Source organism: Oncorhynchus kisutch, linkage group LG28 (assembly GCF_002021735.2).
Source record: "Oncorhynchus kisutch isolate 150728-3 linkage group LG28, Okis_V2, whole genome shotgun sequence".
Lineage (NCBI taxonomy): Eukaryota > Metazoa > Chordata > Actinopteri > Salmoniformes > Salmonidae > Oncorhynchus > Oncorhynchus kisutch.
This window is the reverse complement of record NC_034201.2, coordinates 29,056,443-29,080,287: the sequence shown is the minus strand read 5'-3', so window position 1 is coordinate 29,080,287 and position 23,845 is coordinate 29,056,443. Positions and strand designations below refer to the sequence as shown.

General features: G+C 45.2%; 1 protein-coding gene across 4 annotated transcripts in view; it reads left to right on the top strand.

Annotated features, from left to right (window-relative positions):
• Positions 1–15,877, top strand: part of LOC109872604 (rho GTPase-activating protein 32) — a 212,585-nt gene extending 196,708 nt beyond the window's left edge. For all 4 annotated transcript variants that reach the window (XM_031807802.1, XM_020463896.2, XM_031807803.1 and 1 more), the window contains 12 exons: positions 868–1,017; positions 3,065–3,167; positions 4,562–4,706; positions 6,600–6,682; positions 7,042–7,149; positions 9,273–9,418; positions 9,695–9,896; positions 10,146–10,285; positions 10,421–10,495; positions 10,647–11,513; positions 12,004–12,644; positions 12,734–15,877. In XM_031807802.1, the coding sequence (XP_031663662.1) occupies positions 868–1,017; positions 3,065–3,167; positions 4,562–4,706; positions 6,600–6,682; positions 7,042–7,149; positions 9,273–9,418; positions 9,695–9,896; positions 10,146–10,285; positions 10,421–10,495; positions 10,647–11,513; positions 12,004–12,644; positions 12,734–14,899 (4,826 nt within the window). In that variant the 3' untranslated portion in view covers positions 14,900–15,877. The remainder of the gene's footprint in view (positions 1–867; positions 1,018–3,064; positions 3,168–4,561; positions 4,707–6,599; positions 6,683–7,041; positions 7,150–9,272; positions 9,419–9,694; positions 9,897–10,145; positions 10,286–10,420; positions 10,496–10,646; positions 11,514–12,003; positions 12,645–12,733) is intronic.
• Positions 15,878–23,845: the final 7,968 nt, after the last annotated feature.

Sequence of the window (23,845 nt, the reverse complement as noted above, 5' to 3'; positions counted from 1 at the left end):
AGTCCTGGAGGTCTGAAACACTTCTGGTTTTAATCTTCCCCCTCTAAACAGGGACTGATTCAGACCTGGGACACCAGGGGAGTGCAATTAACTACCAGGTAGAAACAAAAAACAAATGTTTTGGCCCTCCAGGACTGGAATTAGGCAGCCTTGCTGTAGAGGGAAAGTTGATTCCCCAACGTGTCGGACAATACAGCCGGCTTATTTCTGCTCCGTTGGAGAATGTGTCTCCACTTTTTCAGGGGAAATTTGACTCTGGGATCTACAATTTGCAGTGGAGGATTTGTGAACAAAAGTTTGCAGGCATGCCAACTCCATTGTTCTCTCTGAAAGCTGAGGTTTTTTTCTCACAATTTTCCAAATGGAGAAAACAACTGGACCCATACTTTGAAAGGCTTAGACCTTTTTCTAGACCCATTGTCTTTAATGAGGGGTTTTGGTTTGTCTTTCATATTGAGGTGGTGATTCTGGTGGAGGATGTTTGCAGTTGCCCTCAAATTTAAATTGAGGAATGAAGCTGAATACAGTCTCAAGAAATCTTCCCATGGTGTAATAAATGGCTGGCATTAGAAGAATAAAAAAATAAAAAAATGTATTGGTTGGGACTGGCTTCTTCACACACACCTCTGGTCTGTTAAATGTTTCCATTGAACCTTGGATCATAAATGCAGCATAACCTTGGATTAAAAATAATCAATAATCTAATGAAAGCAAGGTCTTGCAGCTCACCTTACTGGTATGTTTGCATCACTTTGCCAGCTCACCATTTTAAATGCGTTATTTCACGTTACATGGACGGTCAACACGAGCTGAACATGTGAGTGTGTGTTAAACATATTGTATGTGTGTGTCTCTCTTTCCTGGCAGTGTCTAAGAAGCACGGGAAGCTGATCACGTTCCTGCGCACCTTCATGAAGTCCAGGCCCACCAAGCAGAAGCTGAAGCAGCGGGGCATCCTCCGGGAGAGGGTGTTTGGCTGTGACCTTGGGGAGCACCTCCTCAACTCGGGCCACGATGGTGAGACACTCCCTTTCTTTCTCTCTCACAAACACACAGGTACATTCAATCTCTGACACATAAATGCGGAAGTTCTTCAGCTTTGACCTCAACTGTGGTATTGAAGGCTTGAAACGCACACATGCAAACACTAAAATACTGAGAGGTGTTCTCAGGGTTAACGGTTACCCTTCTTTGTGCATGATGGTCACTCACACTATGGTACAAGGGTCCGACTAGTCGCCACCTAACAGTGGCTGTATAGCAGGGCTTGGCTCAACTCCGGTAGAGGCTAGAGCAGGGTTGGGCTGTTGTTGACTCACGCCCTACAGCTTTACGGTCCGTGCATGCAGAATGAACCCGACCACCCTCTGCGCCCTAGGATGGTTGCTACGGCGACCGTGGCAACTTAGAGGGTGTAAAGGTCAGGTCAGCAGCGTGGTTACAGGGAGATTTTTTCCTCTCCACTGATCTGGAGCCAGAGGGATCTGGCAACACATGCTTTGTTTGCCCCCAAATCCATCCTGAGCTGTCTGTTCTGTCTGCCTGCACTACTACCACCCAAACAACCTCCTCTCCCCCCATTCCCCTCCCTCTTCTACTCTGTTCAAATGGGCTCCCACCACAGTGCTGTAAAGCTGCATTACAGTGGCACATTTTGTGCTCAAATTTGTTTACATCCCTGTTAGTGAGTATTTCTCCTTTGCCTTGATAATCCATCCACCTGGCAGGTGTGGCATATCAAGAAGGTAAATAAACAGCATGACCATCACTCAAGTGCACCTTGTGCTGGGGACAATAACAGGCCACTCTAAAAAGTGCAGTTTTGTCACAAGTTTTAAGGGAGCATGTAATTGGCATGCTGACTGCAGGAATGTTGATATATTGTGATAAGATCCCGAGGCCCATTGTCGTGCCATTCATCCGCCGCCATCACCTTATGATCCAGCATGATAATGCACGGCCCCATGTAGGGCTGGGCGATATATCAAATACATTTGATTAATTCTAATGTTTTTTTAAACAATATTCCAAATCCCTGTATATCAAGGTTTTGTTATTTTTTGTTTTTATAAGCGTTTGTCTGCCTATTCTCGTGTTGTATTTTTGGTCTTGTCTCTTTCGCTCCTCTGTGCTGTGTTGTGCGCCTTCCCATTTACACCCGCGATCTGTATATACTGAAGAGATGCAGGTTTCTGCCTTAACAGTGGGAGTCATCCCCAAGGGGGAGGTCAAGCATCAAGTTTTGGTCCAAAATAAGCACATAGAAACGCATTGGCCTTATTTTGGACAGATCTTTGCAAGAGTGAAATGACCTCTCCCTGCCTCACGCCAACAAAGTTCAGAGAACACATCTTCCTCCCTGACAAGAAGTTTCAACTAACTATTTGCATTTGAGGTTTGGTCCAACAGAATGGGTCATATGGACACCAAAACACATTGAGACATTTATTTTATTGTAATAGAGAAGTTCACTTTTCTGGCTATACCCTTTTTCATGTCTCAACTCCTCCAAGTAGAGTTTCTCTCTCTCTCTCTCTCTCTCTCTCTCGCCCCGTCTCTCGCCCCGTCTCTCGCCCTGCCCTTGCAGCAGGCCATGAATTGTTATCTGATGATCTTATCCAGATAGCCACCGAGTCTTCTGCTCTGTGCTGACCACTGGCCAGAGGAAGTAACAAAGGTGAAACAGCAGGTGTTTTTTTCACAAACAGACAGTGGTGGTAAAATATTGATTTGCTATGCTGCAGTGATGGAGAAAGGAAATAAGGACCCTTTTTGGGCCTTGGTCTCGGACACTCAACAGAAGTTTATGTTTTTCTTTATCAGAGAACGTCAAATATTCTCTCAGTCCAAAACCACTCGTAGCTGGTGTTCCCTTGAGGAAGAATATATGCACGCTCTTTAGAAAGGAAACGTCTATACATTATTAAAGGGTGCACATTTATTGCAGTGTTCCGGTGCACATCTATTGATTGAAGTAGAGATGCCCTTTAAAGGTGTCTTTCTCTCCCTCTCTCTCTCTCACACTCTCACTCTCTGACATTGTGGTGTTTGTTTGCTGCTACAGTTCCCCAGGTACTCAAGAGCTGCACAGAGTTCATTGAGAAGCATGGCGTGGTGGACGGCATGTACCGCCTCTCTGGAATCGCCTCCAACATCCAGAAACTACGGTTAGACACACACACACACACACACAGTCAAACACATACAAATTTGGCAGCACTATCCGTTAAACATGGGTCTGCCTCATAGGACATTCATAGAAGTGATCTCAAGTGTACACCCGCCATCAACTTCTGAGAATTTGTTTATCCCTCGATATTGAGAGAAAACAAAGCGTTTTAACACCATGGACCTTGACTACCAGGTGCCATTGTACTCAATCAATATCAGTTCATGTTCAATGAATACAACTCTCGTCACATGAAGTAAGGGGTGGAACCCAACTCCCAAAGATAATCCACGTATGCTATACATCACATAAAAAATTCCATCAAAGATTACTGGCACTGTAAACAAAAAAATCCCATTATCTTTTCCTTCGCATGCGATATGTGGATTTTCCTCTGTGTAGGCACAGTGGGCATCCCTCGACAACAATGTGTGTGGGTGCGTGCGTGTGGAAGTCCCTCGTCAACCTATTGACTGACCATAACTTGTAGAAAAAGATGAGCCCAAACTGTTCTTTTCCCATCACATTTTTGTGCTGTTCGTTTTGTCCTCTGAAACAGTCCAAGTATCTGACATTTTCACTCCGCCAACCGAGAACCCCGATGTCAGCTCACCCTGTAACTATAACATTTTGGACAGGGAAGAGGATGGAATGTTTGGCGCCTCGAAGCCAACCCTGAAATATATATATTTTTTGTATTTATGGGGCTTTCTTGTCTTTTTCCCCCCTCCTTTAATAAGTATAACCCTTACCCGGCAATAAGTATTTACATGGTTTAGCTCAGGATTGAGATTTAAGAACCACCTCAAAATCAACATTTCCATTTGTTAAAGATGCACTATACAGAAATAGCTCCGCCATATCCTGGTTTCCACAAAAAATGTTGCGATAAATAGGAAATGTGCCCATCTGGTCTTGGCACGTGCCAACAGCTCGCAGATGCGGGTAGACTAGTCTACATGAGGTTATTATGGAAAAAGAGTGAGAATATTTGTCAAATGCAGTCAAGCATCGATTATCATGTCACCAGAATAAGATCCTCAATATTTGTTGAAAAGGAGCAACAAGCTCATTACTGTGCACTTTCACCACGCTGAAGTTCATCATAACTCATTCCATCTGTAGCCTAGTAAACTGCATGGTTTCCCGAGTCGTAGTGGGAGGACCACACACCATAATCATTGTGTTTACTTCGATATTGTGGTTATTATATAGATATTTACGCATAAATGAGTTTCCACTTCCATTTCTCACATTATTTATTTTACTGACGTAAAAAGATCTATGTCAAGACTTCACATGCTTAAAACTGTGGATACAAACTTGGTTTATGTATGTCTCTCTCAATTCTCTTTCCCTCTCTCTCTCTCTTTTTCTCCCTCCCTCCACTAGGCATGAGTTTGACTCAGAGCAGATCCCCGACCTGACTAAAGACGTGTACATCCAGGACATCCACTGTGTAGGCTCCCTGTGCAAGCTCTACTTTCGTGAGCTGCCCAACCCCCTGCTCACCTATCAGCTCTATGAGAAATTCTCTGTAAGCACCTTCTCTTGGCACAGCGTAGGCACCCTCCGAGTGTCCTTCTCCACCCAAAATAAACAAATCCCGCTTTCCCACACTAACATGTTGCTAGATGGTATTTATTAGGTTCCGCACAGTCCAGAGCTGGAGTCGAACTTCCATGTCCAAAATGTACTGAACAAAAATGTAAATGCAACAATTCCTAAGTTACAGTTCATATAGGGAAATCAGTCAATTCAAATAATTAATTACGCCCTAATCTATGGATTTCACACGACTGGGAATACAGATATGCATCGTGTACAGATCCTTGCGACATGGGGCAGTGCATTATCATGCTGATACAAGATGATGGCTGCGGATGAATGGCACGACAATGGGCCTCAGGATCTCGTCACGGTATCTCTGTGCATTTAAATTGCCATCGATAAAATGCAATTGTGTTCGTTGTCCGTAGCTTATGCCTGCCCATACCATAACTCCACTGCCACCATGGGGCACTTTGTTCACAACGTTGACATCAGAAAACCGCTTGCCCACACTACACCATACACATGGTCTTAGGATGTGAGGCCAGTTGGACGTACTGCGAAATTCTCTAAACTGGCATTGTGGGAGGCTTATGGTAGTGAAATTAACATTAAATTATCTTGTGGACCTTCCTGCGGTCAGCATGCCAATTGTACGCTCCTTCAACACTTGAGACATCTGAGGCCTCCCGAGTGGCAAAGCGCTCTAAGACACTCCCTCGCAGTGCTCGAGGCGTCACTACAGACCCGGGTTCGTTCCCGGTTAGGCCGGGGGGGGGCTTTACTTTGCACATCGCACTCTAGCGACTCCTTGTGGCGGACCAGGTGCCTGCAGGCTGACCTCGGTCGTCAGTTGACGGTGTATCCTCTGATACATTAGTGCGGCTGGTGTTAAGAAGCGCGGTTTGGCGGGTCAACTTATGGAGAATGCATGTCTCGACCTTCGCCTCCTAAGTCCATTAGGGAGTTGCAGTGATGAGACCAGATTTGGGAGAAAATGGGGGTAAAATACAAAAAAAACGTGTATTTCTGTGGCATTGTGTTGTGACAAAACTGCACATTTTAGAGTGGCCTTTTATTGTCTCCAGCACAAGGTGCACCTGTGTAACAATCATGCTGTTTAATTAGCATCTTGATATGCCACACCTGTCAGGTGGATGGATTGTCTTGACGAAGGAGAAATGCTGACTAACAGGGATGTAAACACATTTTTGAGAAATGAGCTTTTTGTGCATATGGGACATTTCTGTGATATTTTATTTCAGCTCATGAAACATGGGACCAACACTTTACATGTTGAGTTTATATTTTTGTTCAATGTACATATTTCTATCTCTGCGGGGGGTATGTTCAAGACTCTTTCCAGGTTCAAGTGTCACTCATCTAAGGGGTAATAAGTACTGTATTTATGAGGATGGGCCAATCTAATACATTCCCCCCCTAATCAAAATATCAAGGTAGTCATGGCCCCTCAGTGATCTCATTCTCAATTCACCAAACACTACACTTTTGGAGGAACCCCACTCCAAAACCTAAGCACATGGCATCCACTTTAAACTAGTATTACAAATAAGACAAACCACACTCTCTCTGACTTGAAATCAAAACCCTCACCAAACCAAATAGTCTGGGTGTAAATGTTTGCTGGTTGCTATGGAAGAGCGGGGAAGGAAAGGGTGGAGGAGGGAGTGCAGGCAGCGTTATGCCCCTTTGGTTCAGCCAAGCTTTGTGCAAGTGCCTCCTCTCTGCACCACCCCTGGTTGACTAACTTGGTGGAGGTGTCAAGCAGTAAGCACTTCTGAACCCAGAGGCACTGACCCGTACCACTCTACTCCCTCCATCCTCCCCTCAGTCTTCCTCATTCCTCTCCGCTCCACAGGAGGCCGTCTCCGCAGCTACAGATGAGGAGCGGCTCATCAAAATACATGATGTCATCCAGCAGCTGCCGCCGCCACATTACAGGTTAGAGCAGAGCCAGGCTGCCCCCTGCAGGAACTCACAGGATACAACACACACAGTACTGTCTCCGTAACCGGATGTCAATATATATTTTTTGCATCAGAAGGGTGTCATAATATACAATATGTGTGTTATAAAAACATAGTGGATGGTTATTATATTACACTCATACAGCTCTAGAATGGTATGATTGTACAATTAGGTCAAAAGTTCACAGAAGTGGTCATAGAACACCTCACCTGGTTCAGATATACACTGCCTGCTTTTATAACAATAGCACAGTACTACTGAAGCTAATGAGGCTCTATGAAGTAGAACTGGTGTAAATGAATTGTGTTCTTCATCCTCCATCCTGTTCCCAGGACTTTGGAGTTCCTCATGAGGCACCTGTCCCATCTGGCCACCTTCAGTTACGTTACCAACATGCACAGCAAGAACCTGGCCATCGTCTGGGCCCCCAACCTACTGAGGTCAGACAACTTTGTTACTGTCTTGTTAAAAGTCATGTTATTGTTCATATCTCAGTATTATTGATAGATTGAGTACATGAAGTTGCTCTAAGTCAGGTATTGCCAAACTGGGGTATGCAATGCCGTCTTGGGAACGCCAAATAAAAATGTGATTCACATTTAAAATGTGTTTTTTTTTCATCAACGGTACATTAAATATTTTCCAACGGGCTATACAGTTGGGTGAGGGTTTGTTTCTCGCCTGAGTAGCCTCGTTTCACTGCAAAAAAATACAATTAAACCAAGTGTTCAGCGAAGTAATAACACAATGTCAAATACAGGTAGCAGAGTCAAGTAATTAACATCCAATCACATTAACTGTTACTCTCTCGTGGAAACCTTCACTCTTGCGCAGACATGACAAAAAAACATGACAATTTGAAATATAGAAAAGGACGACTTTCGAGTCGTAAAACATGTATAAAGGCAACAGATACCATTTAATAAGAAGGGTATAGAAGCGTCTTATATGGTGAGCTACCGAGTGGCTAGGACAGGCAAGCCCCATACTGTTGTGGAGGACTTAATTCTTCTTGCTGCCGCGGAGGCTAGGACAATGCTGGGCTAGGACAATGCTGGGCTAGGACAATGCGTTGTACTGCGCTGTACTGATGGTGCGCAAAAGCCATGAGAGGGAGACATAGTGGAGTGGTAACGCGCGTGCAAGCAGTTGCTCCGACGCCACTTGCGTACACTGCAGCATCCATCGAGAGGCTCTTGCTACCAAGGGAATGCTTGAAAGACGTTTTGGATACTACAGTGAAAATGGTTAACTTTGTTCAAGCAAGGCCCCTGAACTCTTGTGTATTTTCTGCATTATGCAATGATGTAACGCTTTTACAACATACAGAAGTGTGCTGGTTATCAAAGGGCAAAGTATTGACACTTTTTTTTAATTGAGAGATGAGCTTAGTTTTCTTTACTGACCATAATTTTCACTTGTCTGACCACTTGCATGATGACAAGTTTCTCACACGACTGGCCTATCTGGATGATGTTTTTTCTCGCCTGAATGATCTGAATCTAGGATTACATTGACTCTCTGCAACTATATTCAATGTGCTGGACAAAATTGAGGCTGTGATTAAGAAGTTGGAGCTCTTTTCTGTCTGCATTAACAAGGACAACACACAGGTCTTTCCATCATTGTATTATTCTTTGTGTGCAAATAATCTGAAGTTTACGGACAACGTCAAATGTGATATAACGAAGCACCTGAGTGAGCTGGGTGCACAATTATGTAGGTACTTTCCTGAAACGGACAACACAAACGGGACTCGTTATCCCTTTCATGCCCTGCCTCCAGTCCACTTACCGATATCTGAACAAGAGAGCCTCATCGAAATTGCAACAAGCGGTTCTGTGACAATTAAATTTAATCAGAATCCACTGTTCGATTTCTGGATTGGGCTGCACTCAGTTTCTTGCCTTTGCAACCACGTACCTATGTGAGAGTGAATTCTCGGCCCTCACTAGCATGAAAACTAAATACAGGCACAGACTGTGTGTGGAAAATGATTTAACACTGAGACTCTCTGCAATGTTTGGTTGTATTGGAGAGTTATGTGCATCCTTTCAAGCATACCCTTCACATTGACCTGTGTTGAGTTATTCACAATTTTTGATAAACAAATAGGGTTTTATATGTAAGATGGCTAAATAATAATATTATTTGTGCCCTGGTCCTATAAGAGATTTTTGTCACTTCCCATGAGCCGGGTTGTGATGATAACTCACACTCATGCTTATGTTTAATACATGAATCGTTTAGTGTGGCATGCTTACAGTGATGGCAAAAAATATATACATTTGAGAGTGTGCTGACCCTGGTGCTACGCAGCTGGATGTTGAATGTTTGAAGGGGTGCGGGACTATAAAAACTATAAAGAACCACTGCTCTAAGTTTCTATAGTTGCTACTATAGTCTTGTACCAACAATGCCTGTTATGACTTAATTTAAGCCACAAAAACACATCCCGTCTGCCTTTTTTGTTGAAGCATGAGTCTTTGTTGAAAACCATTTGAATTTGGTTGACTTTCCCCATGGCTGATCCCCCGTGTTGTTTCCCTACCGGTCTCCCCAGGTCCAAGCAGATAGAGTCAGCCTGCTTCAGCGGCACGGCAGCCTTCATGGAGGTCCGCATCCAGTCGGTGGTGGTGGAGTTCATACTGAACCACGTAGACGTCCTCTTCAACCCCAAGCTCAGCTCGCTCATACGGGAGGGAGCAGGTATGCATGTCAACCTGTTGGGAGGTTATCTATACTCATCTATGTGCTATGGTGCTAAATGAATCTGGAGGATTCTTATATGCCAGTGGCGATTCTTTGTCATAATTTGTCATGCACAAGAAAATTGTGTGCATACAAAATCTACCTGACCCAAGTCTTCCCTGGCCCAAAGTTTCCTTTCATTCAGAAAAAGTAGCTTAATCAGAACAATCACATTTATGCAAGTCATTTGTCTCTTCCACAACATAGTGTACATGATGATAATTTCTCCCCTAGGACACAACTCGTTGTCGCGGCCCAAGTCCCTGCTGGTGTCATCCCCCTCTACCAAGCTGCTGACCCTGGAGGAGGCCCAGGCCCGGACCCAGGCCCAGATCAACTCCCCCGTCACAGCCGACAGCAAGTACATTGAGGTGGGGGAGGGCCCTGCAGCCCTGCAGGGCAAGTTCCACACCATCATCGAGTTCCCTACTGAGAGGTATGAACGTCCTGAGGCCCTGATATCTTTCTAACAGACGATGTTTGTCTATGAGGTATAAAGCATGGAAATGCAGGAAGCATAAATGACACGCTACTTAAATGGGAATGTCGTACCATCAAACCATGAACGCATAATTATATTGTTTCATAAATATCAGTCGTGTTCTTTAGGCACAGATTACAAAAGGACATAGGACTACTTGTTGTCCCAAATCACTTTTTCCTTTTCTCCATTCACCCCCTACAGAAAGAGGCCCCCGATCAAGTCCAAGAAGTCTCCGGTGGGCAGCTGGCGCTCCTTCTTCAACCTGGGCAAGTCCTCGTCCATGTCCAAGCGCAAGCTGCACCGCAACCCCAGCGAACCCAACGAACTCCAGGCCATGGCAGGTTAGATTCCCTTTCCTTTTTCCACCCAAACTCTACCCATCACTCTCTCTGACCCTTCTCACAAATAGACTAAAGTAGGATATATATTTGATTGTCCTAATGTATGTAAACTAATGTCAGTCTGGTGTGTTTCAGGGGGCAGAGGGGACACTGGGACGCTCCGATCGGCCAAAAGCGAGGAGTCACTCACCTCGCTACACAACGTTGAAGGTAATGTTTCATGGGGCTCCTCTCGGCTGACTGAGCCTATTCTTGAGTGGCAGTCTGTGCTATGGTCCAAGTAGTAATGTAGTAGTAGATCATTTTCTCTAATAAAAAATGTGACTTGTCTTTGAATTGATGATTTCCCCGACCCCCATAGGAGAGTCGAAGGTGTACCGTCCACGGCGGCCCCGCTCCAGCAGCGATGCCCTCTCGGCCTCCTTCAATGGGGACCTGCTGGACAGCCACACCTGGCAGCACTGCAACTTCTACGACAACCTGACCCAGGACCACAGCGGGGGCCCCACCCACGACAGAGGGGACAGCAACGGGGACGAGGGGCCCATCTGCGTGCCCGCCCTCATTTCGCCTCCGTGTTTGGCCAACGAAGACGTGGACCTTAGCCTCCCCGACATCGGCATGGCCTCGTTGGACTTTGACCCCATGTCGTTCCAGTGCAGCCTGCATGATGGCTCTTTCTCCTTCCCCCTCGGGCTGAGTGATGTAGCCATGGGCGCGGCGGGTGAGAGCACCAGTCTAAAGAGGAGCCAAGGCAGCATTGACAATGGCTCGGTGCCTGTCTCACCCTCCTTCCCGGGAACGTTCACCTTCCCCTTCCTGTCACCCGACCTCAGCCCGGCCACGAGAAAGAAAGCTGAGAGCAAGAAGCTGACCTGCTCCGTATCTTTCCCAGACAAACCGTTACAGGCTGTTTCTCCTATAAAGTTTAAGGCGACCATTCTAGCCATTTCAGAGCCATTTGCCATGGCGTTTCCCAGTAGGCTTACAGAAAACTACGTTGTTCCCCAGCCACCACCCCCCTCCTCGGGACAGCCCGGGGATTCTCCTCCATTAATGGGCTCAGTGCTGCTGAGGACAGGGGAGCCGTCGCTGAGTGAGGCCTTCCAGATGGAGTTGCACTGTAAACTCTCCACCTTCGACAATGACATCAACACTGAGAGCCAAGTCTCAACAGAAGAGAGCACTGCCCAGCAACCTTCAGCAACCAGTAGCCAGGAACAGCCAGGTCAGTGATACATACAGCCGCTACATTGAATTTGTATTTACTTTGTTTATTTTTGATGTTAAAGGTATAGTTCACCCAAATTACAAAATTATATATTAGTTTCCTTACCCTGTAAGCAGTCTGTGGACAAGGAGGTCATGTCTAAAGACTGCTTACAGTGTACGGAAACCAATATGTAATTTAGGTGAACTGTCCCTTTAAATATATGATTGTCATGTTTCTTTTTAGATTATAAGGCCTATGTTTGATAATGCTTTGATCGATGATGCCTGTTTTGTTTCTAGGCTTAGTTTCCCCACCTCATGCACCTTGCATGGATTTCAGCTCAGATACATTTTTCCACATTATGTTGCCCCGAGTGCCATGCTTAACTCTTCCCCCTCTCTCCTATTCTTGAAGACCAAGCCTGCCTTTTTTCTTTCCCTCTAGCATACTTTCTCTTCTCTCTTTCCTCACACTGCAGTTCCCTTCTGTTTTTTCCCCCTCTCAGGAGCCGTAGCTAGCCTGGACTCTCCAAAGGGTACCCCTAGCCCTCTCAGCTCCCCCTCCGTGTCCCCTCTTCCTCCCTTGCCCCCTCAGAAGAACTCTGCCCACATGCTGGCCCTGGCAGAGTCCGCCCAACAGTATTCCATCCTGACCCAGAGGTCCTCCCAGACCCAGTCCCCCATCAGGCCCACGGTGCCCTCACACTCCCTTGACTGGACCCCTCCCACAGCCCTGTTCCCCCAGACTTCCCTCAAGAAGGGACCCAGAACAGGAGCAGCCCAGAACCCAACCCTAAGCACCACCACCCCAAACATCGCCCCTTCTTCCTCTCTCCCTCCCACCACCCCTACTGACAAACCGCCAAGCCAGTCAGCCAGCTATCAGTCAATCAGTACGTCCGCCAGTGCTAAGTCCCCCTCCACTCCTCCCAGAGCCAGACAGGATATAGATTTCACCCCACCAGCATCCCCCCACCACCCGTGTATCACCACTCCCTCCAGACCTCCTGCCCATGTGTCCCCCACTCGGAGGTGTCCAGAGAGGCAGCAGCCCGCCATGGGCCAGGTAGCGGTCAGCAGCACTGGATCCTCCACCACCACTCCCAGCAGCAAGGAGATGGGTGTCCTGCCACAGCCTGCTCCTGAGGTAAATTGCCTAAAATGTGTCTTATTTGCAGCATATCTTTGAAATAGAAACTATATAGCCAACTGGAATTGTTTTTGGTTCATTTTCAGGTCCATGTAAATGATAGCGTCTGGTCGCCAACTCTTCCAAAACCTTTGGAGCAGCCAGTGGCAGTTCTGCAGCCTCAGCCTCCGCCTCCGCCTCCGCCTAAATCACAGCCTCATATACAGTCCCATCCTCACCCACAGGCCCAGTCACAGCCCCATCCCCAGCCTAACACCAGAGTGGCCCCCACCCCAGCCGAGCAAGTGGAGAGACCATGGGAGGCCATAAAGCCAGTAGAGCCCCGCATGGAGCCTGCTACACGCCATCATGCCCATGGGCCAACACCGCCAACGCCTCCCGTCCGCTCCATCGAGAGCAAACTGGCAACCGCTGTGCTCAGCCACACAGAGGCTGCCAACCCTGCCATCTTCCACAACATCCTGGCAGAGGCCTCCACCCCTGAAGAGGCCCTCACCCATCCTCCCCCTCCAGCGCTAAAGTCTTCCACCCAGCAGTCAGCCTACCTCTACCACACCAAGGGAGAGGCTGCCTTACTGGAGCCTCCTAAGGAGGCCTACTACCACCAACGGGCCATTCCCGTGGGGAAACCTTCATACCACTACCGGCCAGACAGTGTTCAGTCACACCTCTCCTACGTGTCCAAGTCGGAGCCTCAGATACCTTACAGTACCCGCACAGACCACCGCTACAACACCCATGCTCACTCCAGGTCCTACCACCAGTCTATGAAGCACCGCGGGCCCCCCAGGAGGGGCGAGTACATTTCCCCCAGCCCGGGCTATGGTCCCATGGAGGGAGCCCCAGTCTACCCTGCCATCCGCAGGGTGCACTCGCTGCACGTGCCCTCAACCATTCGTTCAGTGCCCATCCAGCGGACCGAGGTTCCTCCGGACGACGAGCTCTTGTATTACCAGCGGCCCTTCTACCAGTGCAAGGCCTATCAGCAGCAGCCGCAACAGTTCTCTCAGGCCGACTACCACGTCACCCAGCTCCAGCCTTACTTTGAGAATGGCCGGGTGCAGTACCGTTACGGCCCCTATTCGCCTGGCGCCAACCCACTGGACGCCCCTTACTACGATGTGGACCCCTATGGGACCATCCGGCTGCGGCACTTACACTCGTTCAGCAGCCGGGACCTGGGGCCCACCCTCAGCCGGTCGGGGGGCAAGGCGGGCGGCTACCACTACCTGTCCCGCCCTGTGCTTCCACCTGGAAAGGAGCAAAGCTTGTTCAGCAGAGATGTGCCCCCGGGCCACGGCTCCAAGGGAGCCGCCTTCTACTTTGCTTGGGACCCCGAGGAGTCGGAAAGGCTCCGGATGCATTCCATCCACAGGGAGAGCCGGGCAAGGCAGACGGTCAGGGGTCCTGTCATGTCTCAGTATGACAACTTAGGCCTGGTCATGCCTGGCGACCTGGGGGGGTACGAAACCCTACACCTGCGCAGTAAGTCAGACCCCAGCAAATCCGTTCTGATGTCTGCCGAAAGTAAAGATGGGTGTTACGGCGTACCGCCAGGCTCCCATCACGCTCCCCGACACTTGGTGTCAGACCCTGACGTCCTCATGTACATGGAGACAGAGAACCACTGTCAGGGTACCGCCACTGGGGACAAACAAAGCAGCTCCAGGACCTGCCAGGCCTCCCACTCGCACCAAGTCCAACACCCACCCCGCAACCAGTCCCATCAGCAGGACCCCAGTCGACACGACCCAGGGGACGGAGCTCGGAGCTTCCAACCTCGCTACCAACTGTCCGATCCAGACCGGCATCCGAACAGGGCCAAAACACCCGTTGGTTACCAGGACAAAGATGACCAGCAACAACAGTCGGCCCCCGTCAAAGCGCAGGCCCCTCCCAAGCCTGAGCAGTCGCAATGCGTCCGAGAGCAGCAGCAGCACTACAGCCAAGCCGCCATGCCCAAGTCAGACAGAGAATACTCATACCAGCCCCACGGTGGGCAGCAGAGACACAGCACCATGACGGTGCAGTCCCACTACGACAACATGGATGACTACCACCCAGCAGCATTACCTCAGCCACAGGCCCCCATGCAAAACCCCTGTGGGGGCTCCTCGGGCTCTTTCCCCACCAACGCTGGCTTCACGGCCAGCCACAGCAACAGAGCGTACTCCACTGCCTTGGGCCAGGGTGCCTTCATCCCAGCTGAACTGGCCCTGCAGAGGCCCGAGACAGAAATACATGCAGAATGAAGAAGAGACTTGAGAAAAATGTGTCAAACAAACTTTTGCCCGGGTTTTAGGAAGCAAATAAGTGACTCAACTCGAGATTCAAAGTTCCACAGCCTCTGCAGGACAGTGGACTGTTGTTGGACCGTTTTACATTATTTTTCTTCCCTGTATTTTTTATGAATTGTAAAAATCTAATTATAAGATACTTTTTACAGAATGTACTGAATTAACCATAATTTCTTCAATTGTTCTAAGAAGCCACGTGGTCATGACTCATTGAAATGGTGGCAGATCATAGAAATGTTTATGATATTATAAACAAAAGGTATGTGAAACCAGAATTGCAAAAAAAATTACATGTGTAAAAATAGATATTTTTTGTTTGATTTCCAGCATAACAGGGATGAAGGTTTGCATTTTAGAAATGCATGTACTCTTCAATCACTTACAGAACAGTTCTATGTACCACTGTATCCATTGTACTTTCTGGATGTTACAGTACAAGTTGTTGTGGGAGAAAATCTGTTTAAATCATCGTGCCCTCCCTCCTGTCTCTGTGTACACATGGCGGTGCAATATGTTTCAGTCTTCAAACATCTCTGAATTGGGGTCGGGCCCAAGAGTACTAGAACTACACAGGGTACTTTCACCTAGTACAGTAGGGTTATGTTCATATTTTATTTGCTCTGTGACTGTGCCATTCTTAGATTTGATGTATTTTTGCTATAAAGCAGAGTGAATTTAAATCTAATGGATTTTTTTGGTACAGAGGCATGTTCTTCATTGTAAGAGGGACAAAACATTTTGGCAGTCTTTTTGATCGTGAAAGCATTCCTGCTCATGTATGGGCTAACGATTGGTTATGAGAATGACAATGTTACCTTGGAAGCTGTAAAATAATTATTATTTTACAATGTGTTTTGTTTTGTAGTCTTGTTTTTTTTCTGCCAATTGCAAAGAACTTTAATGGACTAACTTAATAAAGTTATGAAAAATGTGTTCTTTTGAAGAAACTGATATTCTACAACACTTCACACAAATTGAAATGCTTGCTCAGCTCGAGCAAGTGAATTCACTACAGTACATTTTGAAATAATGTATATACTCATTTTCAGAGTATGTGAAAAATATTGTTTTATATGTTCCCAGAGTCGAAAACCATAAAGTCATTTTAAAGCATAAATGTTTGGGATCATTTTGAAGAAGAAAAAAAGTGTGATAACCTTTCTGGAATCAACTGTCTGCTTTCAGTGCAATTTGTCAACAGACAGTCAAATTGACAGAGGATTCAGATTAATCTCATTCGATTTCAAATGCAGTTCTTATACCAGGTTTCCATCTAACTTTTTTATGTGAGTAAAGTACGTTGGATAAAAAAATGGAACGACAGGCCTGATGGAAACATCAAATTTGTTGGTAAACTTTCCAAATGTCGACAAAACAAAGTACACTAGACATGGTGGGTTGTTTTTGTATTAGTAAAATGAATTATGCAAGAAGTGGAAGTGCCTTTTTATGCACAAATATTTATAGAATTACCATTAGAAGTACATTTGGAGTCACGCAGTGATATGGGCCTCCCACTACAACTCAGGAAAGCATGCAGTTTATTAGGCTAGAAATAAATGATGAACTTCACAGGGTGGTGAAAGTCCAGTGATGAGTTTGTTTCTTTCCAATATTGAGGGTCTTATTCTGGTGACATTATGCTTGGCTGCTGTTTGACAAATAAAAATAATCTCGCTCTTTTGTTCATAATAATTTAATCATGTGGTTGACTATACCCGCACTGTATCTGCTGCAGTGTTGCCAACTCCTCAGTAAGGAAAGTAGCTATTGGCTGTCCTAAAAGTCGCTAAATTACATCACCTAATTTGCATAATTGGCTATGTGCATGTAATTGTAATGGACGCTGTAGGAGAGAGGAGTAACATTGTGGGAGAGGCAAAAAGTAAGTAAAAAACACCCTAAATATGTTTAGAACTACTTTTTATGTCACAATTCCAACCCTCTTTTATCCGGGCTTGGGACTGGCAAAAGTGACCCGCTGGCGGAGTTTTTTAGCTTAGTTTTCTTAATTTAGTTTGGTTTTTAACCTTATGGTCCACTAAGGAGCCTACAACAAGTCACAGTAAAACATTAATATTTTTAACCATAACATTTTTTTTTTTTTTTTTTGTATACAATCTACATTAACCATCTAAATGGACCAAAAAGAGACAATAGAAAAAACTGTCAATGGCAATGTGAGAAAATTATGGTAACTAGTCTGGCCCTAATTCAGGTGAATTGTTTTTTTTTCAGACTCCCCTCCAACACACACAGACTGTGTTGGCTCACAGAAAGAGTGGGTCATCGTCATTTTGGTCAAGGCTCTCTCTCTATGGCAGGTTCAGCAACCTGAGGGAGCTAACTCAAATGAGTAAGGATGTGATATGCAAATAAGGTGCAAAACATTATCAGGCAGCTGGTGCTCATAGCAAGCCTCACCAGACAGCTTCAGTCCATATCGAATGTACAGGATGGAGTTAAGGGTCTGCAAGGACATCCGATTTCTAAGTTTGCTTTTTACCACACTAATCTGGCTGAATACTCTCTCGACTTCATCATTTGAGTTTGGCAATGACAACACAGACACAGCAGCCATGGCAAGTTCTTGAAACGGGTTGATATCAGCTGCATCCCTGAACTTCCAAATCTCACTCCAGAAGCACAGTGTGTTTTTTGTCTCATTTCATGTACTAAGATGGATGGCACGCCATTGCTGGACAATCTTGTCTATCTCTGCAGGGGAGTAGCCAAGGAACTTGGCTATTTTTTTCTATTTCTCCAGGGCTCTTATTGTGCTTTAGAGTTTCCTCCACAATGAAAACGGACATGTACTGCAATGCTTCAATGTTGTCTGGCAGTCTCACCCTCAAGTCATTAGTGAGGGACATGGTAAAGGCTACACACCGCTTTCGGACATTGTTTTCATCCTCAGGCGCAAGGTGGAGCTCAGCTGCCTTTGACTCAAAAAGGTAACCATGGTACGGTTTGGGACTGAGGTATCCATCTATTGGCCCTTTGAGTACATCAACATTTGCCAGTGGATTCAGCACCCTGCTGCTCACAGACTTGATCAGGCTAACCAAGCTGTCAAGTAGCTTAAGAGGAACTACTTGCTCTCCCTCAAAAGCCTTGATGGCCAACTGTACCTCACCCAGCACTGACTTCAAAAAAGTCAGATACAATATGTTTTGAGGATCACTGTACATGGAGTATAAAACCTCAGCCATGTAGCAGTGTTCACTGGACTTGGTGACTGCGAAATGCAGCCTCCCACTGGTCCAAAATGCATGAAACCGCGGGTTCAATGGAGAGCCAACGTGTGGCACACCCCTTGGTTATCTGTAAAGGTTTCTCCCCAAAGTTGGTCTCATATATGGCCTTGTAGGCCCCCCTGCGCTTTGGAGAGAATGAACCAATTATAAGTCTCTCGTACCAAGTACTCCACACTACGGGGGATGGTGTCATTGGAAGCACGACTTACAGCAAGCTGCAGAGAGTGGCACATACAGCGAATAAAAGCCAGACATTTGAGGCCATACTCCTCTTTCAGCACTTTATGGACCCCATTGTTAATCCCAATAACAGAGGAATTGTCAGTCCCTATCCACAGAAGTTTCTCTTTTTTAAGACAACACTTTGAGGATAGCCACAACAGCACGGGCTATACATTTGGCATCTTACCTCCAACTCAATCCCCAAAAATGTTGATACAATTGTCTGCTTGGTGTCACTACCTCCAGGTACTTAGAAACACTTACATCCGTGGACTCTTCGAGGAGGAGGCTGAAACGCTGGTCACCCACATCTGCGACCAACTTTTTCAGAAAGTATGATGCTAGAACACCATTAATCATTTCTGTGCACTTTGTCCTGTGCATTTTGAAGTGGGTAGCAGCAGTGGAGTCTGAGAAAGCAGCTCTACATGCTTCTCTAATGTGATCACATGCCAGCATGGAACAACAGTGTTCAGCGATAGCCAATGAATGCCATGGTGGCCTCAGCCTTTTTTGCAGAGTCAATTTTTTTAAACAATAAATGGCAGTTTGTTTTGGGTGGAACTGTTATAAGGCTTTGCCTTTTGACTATGTTTTTGAGTTGTCATGTGTTTTTTTACATCACTAAGTTTGGTGTAGAAATAAGCCTTATAATACAGGCAGTATGTCCGTGTATCATCTCCAATGAACGGCTTCCACCTTTGAATTCAGGGTTTGATTCCCACGCCTTTCTGTATTTTTAAGTGTTTAATTTAGACTGAGACATGATGAGCTAGCCAGCTAGATGTTTGGCTTATGTCACAGAGGCACACACACAGTGGACAAGGTGAGTAAGTGACTGAGGCTGTGTGAGTCAAATGCAGTGATTTATTTTAGACAAAGAACATTTTACATTTACATCAGCCAGCGGCGGCTTCCCGCATGCGCAATTCATTTGTAGTCTTCTCTGACTGCAGCTGGGAGGGATAGCTGTGCGAGGACTGGGCCGTATGTGAGTGCTTTGGGACGGGGTGGGGCCCGTTGAGAAGAGTAAGAACGATAAGTGCTTTCACGTCAGTCTCCAATGACACCAGAAAACGTCGCTAGATTTGTCCCTAGTCGATTTTTTTGAAAATGTGTCCCTAGAGTGGTCTGAATACTCGCTAAATATAGAGACAAAGTCGCTAAATTGGCAACACTGGCGAGCTGTTGGATAGAGCACACCTGCCAAGACCAGAGTTGGTACATTCGCTAGAAAATGCACACAAATTGTGACAAAACCATTGTTAAATGCAATACAAACCCATTTAAATTGTATTTTCTGTCTGTTTGATGGAAAAACATCTCTGGTGATTCTGTCTCCGATTGGATGGAAACCTAGATATATTTGCATTTTGAAACCTTTGACCATATCTCCATTTGATCAATTTACCCTCAACTGCACGAGTGTAGTAGCCCAGCGACTGCCGCGCAGCTCCCCCGGGACTGCTGAGCATTTATTATTATTTTTTACCTTTATTTAACTAGGCAAGTTCGTTAAGAACAAATTCTTATTTTACAATGACAATGCGCCGTCCTATGGGAAATATCAACCCACGGAGAGAAGCACGAGATTGAATTTCACCCAACTTTCTAGAGCAGTGGTCACGTCGATCTCCAAAGCATTCCTAGTCAATTGCCAAACATTTACGTAAAAAGAAAAACGTTAAGCCTTGTGTTTATTTACAAATGTGTATTATTCGTCTCGGGCTGTTGGCACACCCGATTCAAATGCCCTGCACGCCGGGTAGGCGAACTGTTACCATGTTGAACCATTTCATGTGTGTGAAGGTGCAAACTGCCTTTCTGGCGGGTCCAGAGAGCACTATAAAACTACCGCTGGCCAATCGGGTGGCTCAGATTACGGTATCTGCAGTAATGTAAAAAAAAAACTACAGCAGAATTGATACTGTGAGATTTCAAAACGTTTAAAACCAAGACTAGAGACTGTCAACGAATACAGTAAAGAGCTGCTGTTTTTATGAGTGAGTTCATGTTTAAGTTCTTACTCCGCACTGTCAACACTTTGTATTCAACACTTTTATGAACCATAAAATGCGTGTTTTTCCTATTTCCACTCAGCGTTAAAGCAAGCACTGCAGCAATAATGAATGATTAGGAAAGTGTATCTATAGGATTGCTTTATTATTAGCGGCTTGGGTGTTTTAATATCGAATAATATTTAACTTTTCTCATAGGGGTAACAACATGAATTTGTGCATGAGGCAGAAATAATGCGATGTGACTCGAGTTTCACCATCAGCTGGAAGACGTGTCCCTTTTTGGTCAGTGGAGGAAAGGGAGAGCAGAGGGATGTTGAGAGGCAGACCTGAAATCTGCTGCTCTCCCTCAGATAAAATTGGCCATCAGATGTGAGCACCATCAGCCCAGCAAAATATTTAAATATATGCTCACTCAGCTGTGCCTCACAAGTAATACAACAACAGATATATTACCAGTGTGATTATAGCCTACCTCAATTTTTTTATTTATTAAATATAATATAAAAAAGTGTCCCGAACAACAATGCATTGGCAAGGCAATTCAAGCGTAACTAATATGCAGTGACAATGTATTGGGCCTATAGCTTACTGCACAAACCTCATTGCTACAGTACTGTTTTTAATTGGTTAATGTTGCATAGGCTTACGTTTAAGTCATGCAATAAAATATCCGTAGATCTCGGGTTGCATTTTGACTCAAAGTGAACTTGACTCAGAAAAGGTTGGTGACCACTGTTCTAGAGTTTTCCATGTTAACACTTTTAACGTTTCCCTTTACTGTGTCAATTGTGATCGAATCAACGCAATATTAGCCACTTTCAATACAGCATACCGAAACAAAAGAACTATGCAAGAGATTTTGTTGTAGGCAGAACGCATCTGAGTAGAATTCTATTGCATTGACACGCACTACTCAGCCTGTACTCTACACAGACCAGTGCGGCATAAACAATCAGCGCTTCAGTAGGTCTATATGCAAATAGACAATTACCATACATCTGTCCCATTTACTTTGAATTGGATTGTGTTTACAGCATGAGCGGTCGTGAGTAGATGCGCTTGTTTTTAGATCAAAGCGAGAGCTGTATCTAGTCACGTGTGCGCATTTTGTTCATATCCTTTGCTAGTTAGTGAGTTATTAGCCCAGTCAAATATATTTTGTCGTCAGCAATAGGGGAGTGATTGCTTCCTACAAGAGTCTTAAAGGGGCAGTGTTGTATTTTGAGACCAGCTTGAATAACCTAAGTAGCCAATAGGCAGAGGGTAGCATAATTTGTCTGATTCTCTGTAATAATAATAATGCATTTTATTTTGGTTTCTTGCATCAAACAACACATCATTTTCAGTCACCGCCTTGTCTAAAGGACAAGTGGATGAAGTTAAATAAAGGTTAAATAAATAAAAAATAAACAGGTTGTCAAGCCCTGCATGTTTTTTTCTTTCAAAAGTCTCATGGAATATAAGCCTACATTGAACACCACACATTTGCTGCTACTGTAGGCTTAATGATAGAACAGCTATTTCCATGTTAAAATGTTATGGGATGCATTTTCTCTGTTTTTGATGGTACGGTAGGCCTACATTATGATCAAATAACCATAGTAGCCTACATGGCTACAGTTAAAACTAACTTAAAGGGGGTACAGCCTCAGTGTTCACAATAAACGCTTGCTGAAAGTTCACTGAATTATCTGTCAAGTTTGCCGCTCAGCAGACCGGAAAATTATTGTGCCTGAATCAATTTGAAAGAACATTGCCTTTGACCATATTTTGCAACCCCCATTGGCTTGTGACAGTACTGTTCTCTTTTGCCTTATGTATGGCCCCTACATGTTCAAATGGATACAAACTGAATATTCCTGTCTCTCTTTTGTTATGGGGCACAGTAAATGGCTAAAGAATGTGTTTGAATGTGAAAACATCTGTGACAGTAAATTGAGTATTATATTGTTGAATATAGCAAAAATAAATAGTTCAGGAAATAACTCGGCATATGTCTATGTTGTCAGTAGGGTGCCAGGTCACCTAGTTGTTAGAGTGTTGGGTCAGTAACCGAAAGGTTGCTGAATTGAATCCCTGAGTTGACAAGGTAAAAAGCTGTCGTTCTGCCCCTGAGCAAGGCAGTTAACCCACTGTTCCCCGGGCGCCGAAGACGTGGATGTCGATTAAGGCAGCCCCCCGCACCTCTGATTCAGAGGGGTTGGGTTAAATGCGGAACACACATTTCAGTTGTACAACTGACAAGATAAACCCCTTTCCCAATATCGCAGTGTAGAACGTTCAATGCTACTTTTGATGGAGATCATGTATTCCTGTGAGCCTTTGTCACATAACAAAAAGCTCCCTGGTATGTCTTGACTGTAGACCTAATGATAAACACTTAAATGCTGTGTTGGCATACAGATTTCTGTGAACCTACCGGTAATTGCATTTTCCCTGTTTGATGCCAGAGGCAAGGAGCCAATTACAAAAGGTATGCCTATGTATTTGCCACCTGTATTTGTCACACTTGTAATATGCATTGCCTTTGACTGGGGTGTGGATGTATACATTTATATTTTCTGTTTATTTTGCATCATTATACTCCATTTACAATACATTTATTTGTCAGGTCAAGAAGAAAATCTAAAAATAGTCCAGGGATGCCGCACTCCAGGTTTGATTATTGAACTCAAAGAAATTATGGGTTTAAGGGGGTCGTTCGACATGAATGACAAAATACTACATAAATATTTTCATTTTGACAATTGTAAGAATACAGAAAACAGACAACTGTTCAACCACGGGTACATTGGAAAAGGCACAGCATCCATTTACAGCAGAGGTAGGCAACTCCGAGGGCCTGATTGGGGTCACTTTTTCTCCATCCCTAGCAAACACAGCTGATGAATCAAATTGCATTATAAACTGAAGATCATGATTAGGTGATTATTGGAGTCAGTTGTGTTAGCTGGGGAAAAACTGTGACACCAATCAGGCCCTCGAGGTCTGGAATTGCTCACCCTTGATTTAAGGAGTAGCTAAGTCCCAGTGTTGGTTGTATTCTCGTGCAGGATCTGAAGGGCTAAATCTGACCACTTCATTTCTTGTTCTTTCACCGACTCTGTTGATCCTCCATTATCTTGCTCAGCTTCAGGCAGTTCACTCTGCAGGGGGGAAGTAAAAAAAAAAGCCTTAACCACACGAGCGCAAACTAGTAGTATTGTCCAGGCTTATACAGTAGTATGAGTATCAGACATTCCTAAAAGGCTATTTATTCATGAACTGATTTCTGAAAGCAGGTAAGAAGGGACTCATGCCAGGGTAGCCTAGTGGTTAGAGTGTTGGACTAGTAACCGAAAGGTTGCAAGTTTAAATCCCCGAGCTGACAAGGTACAAATCTGTAGTTCTGCCCCTGAACA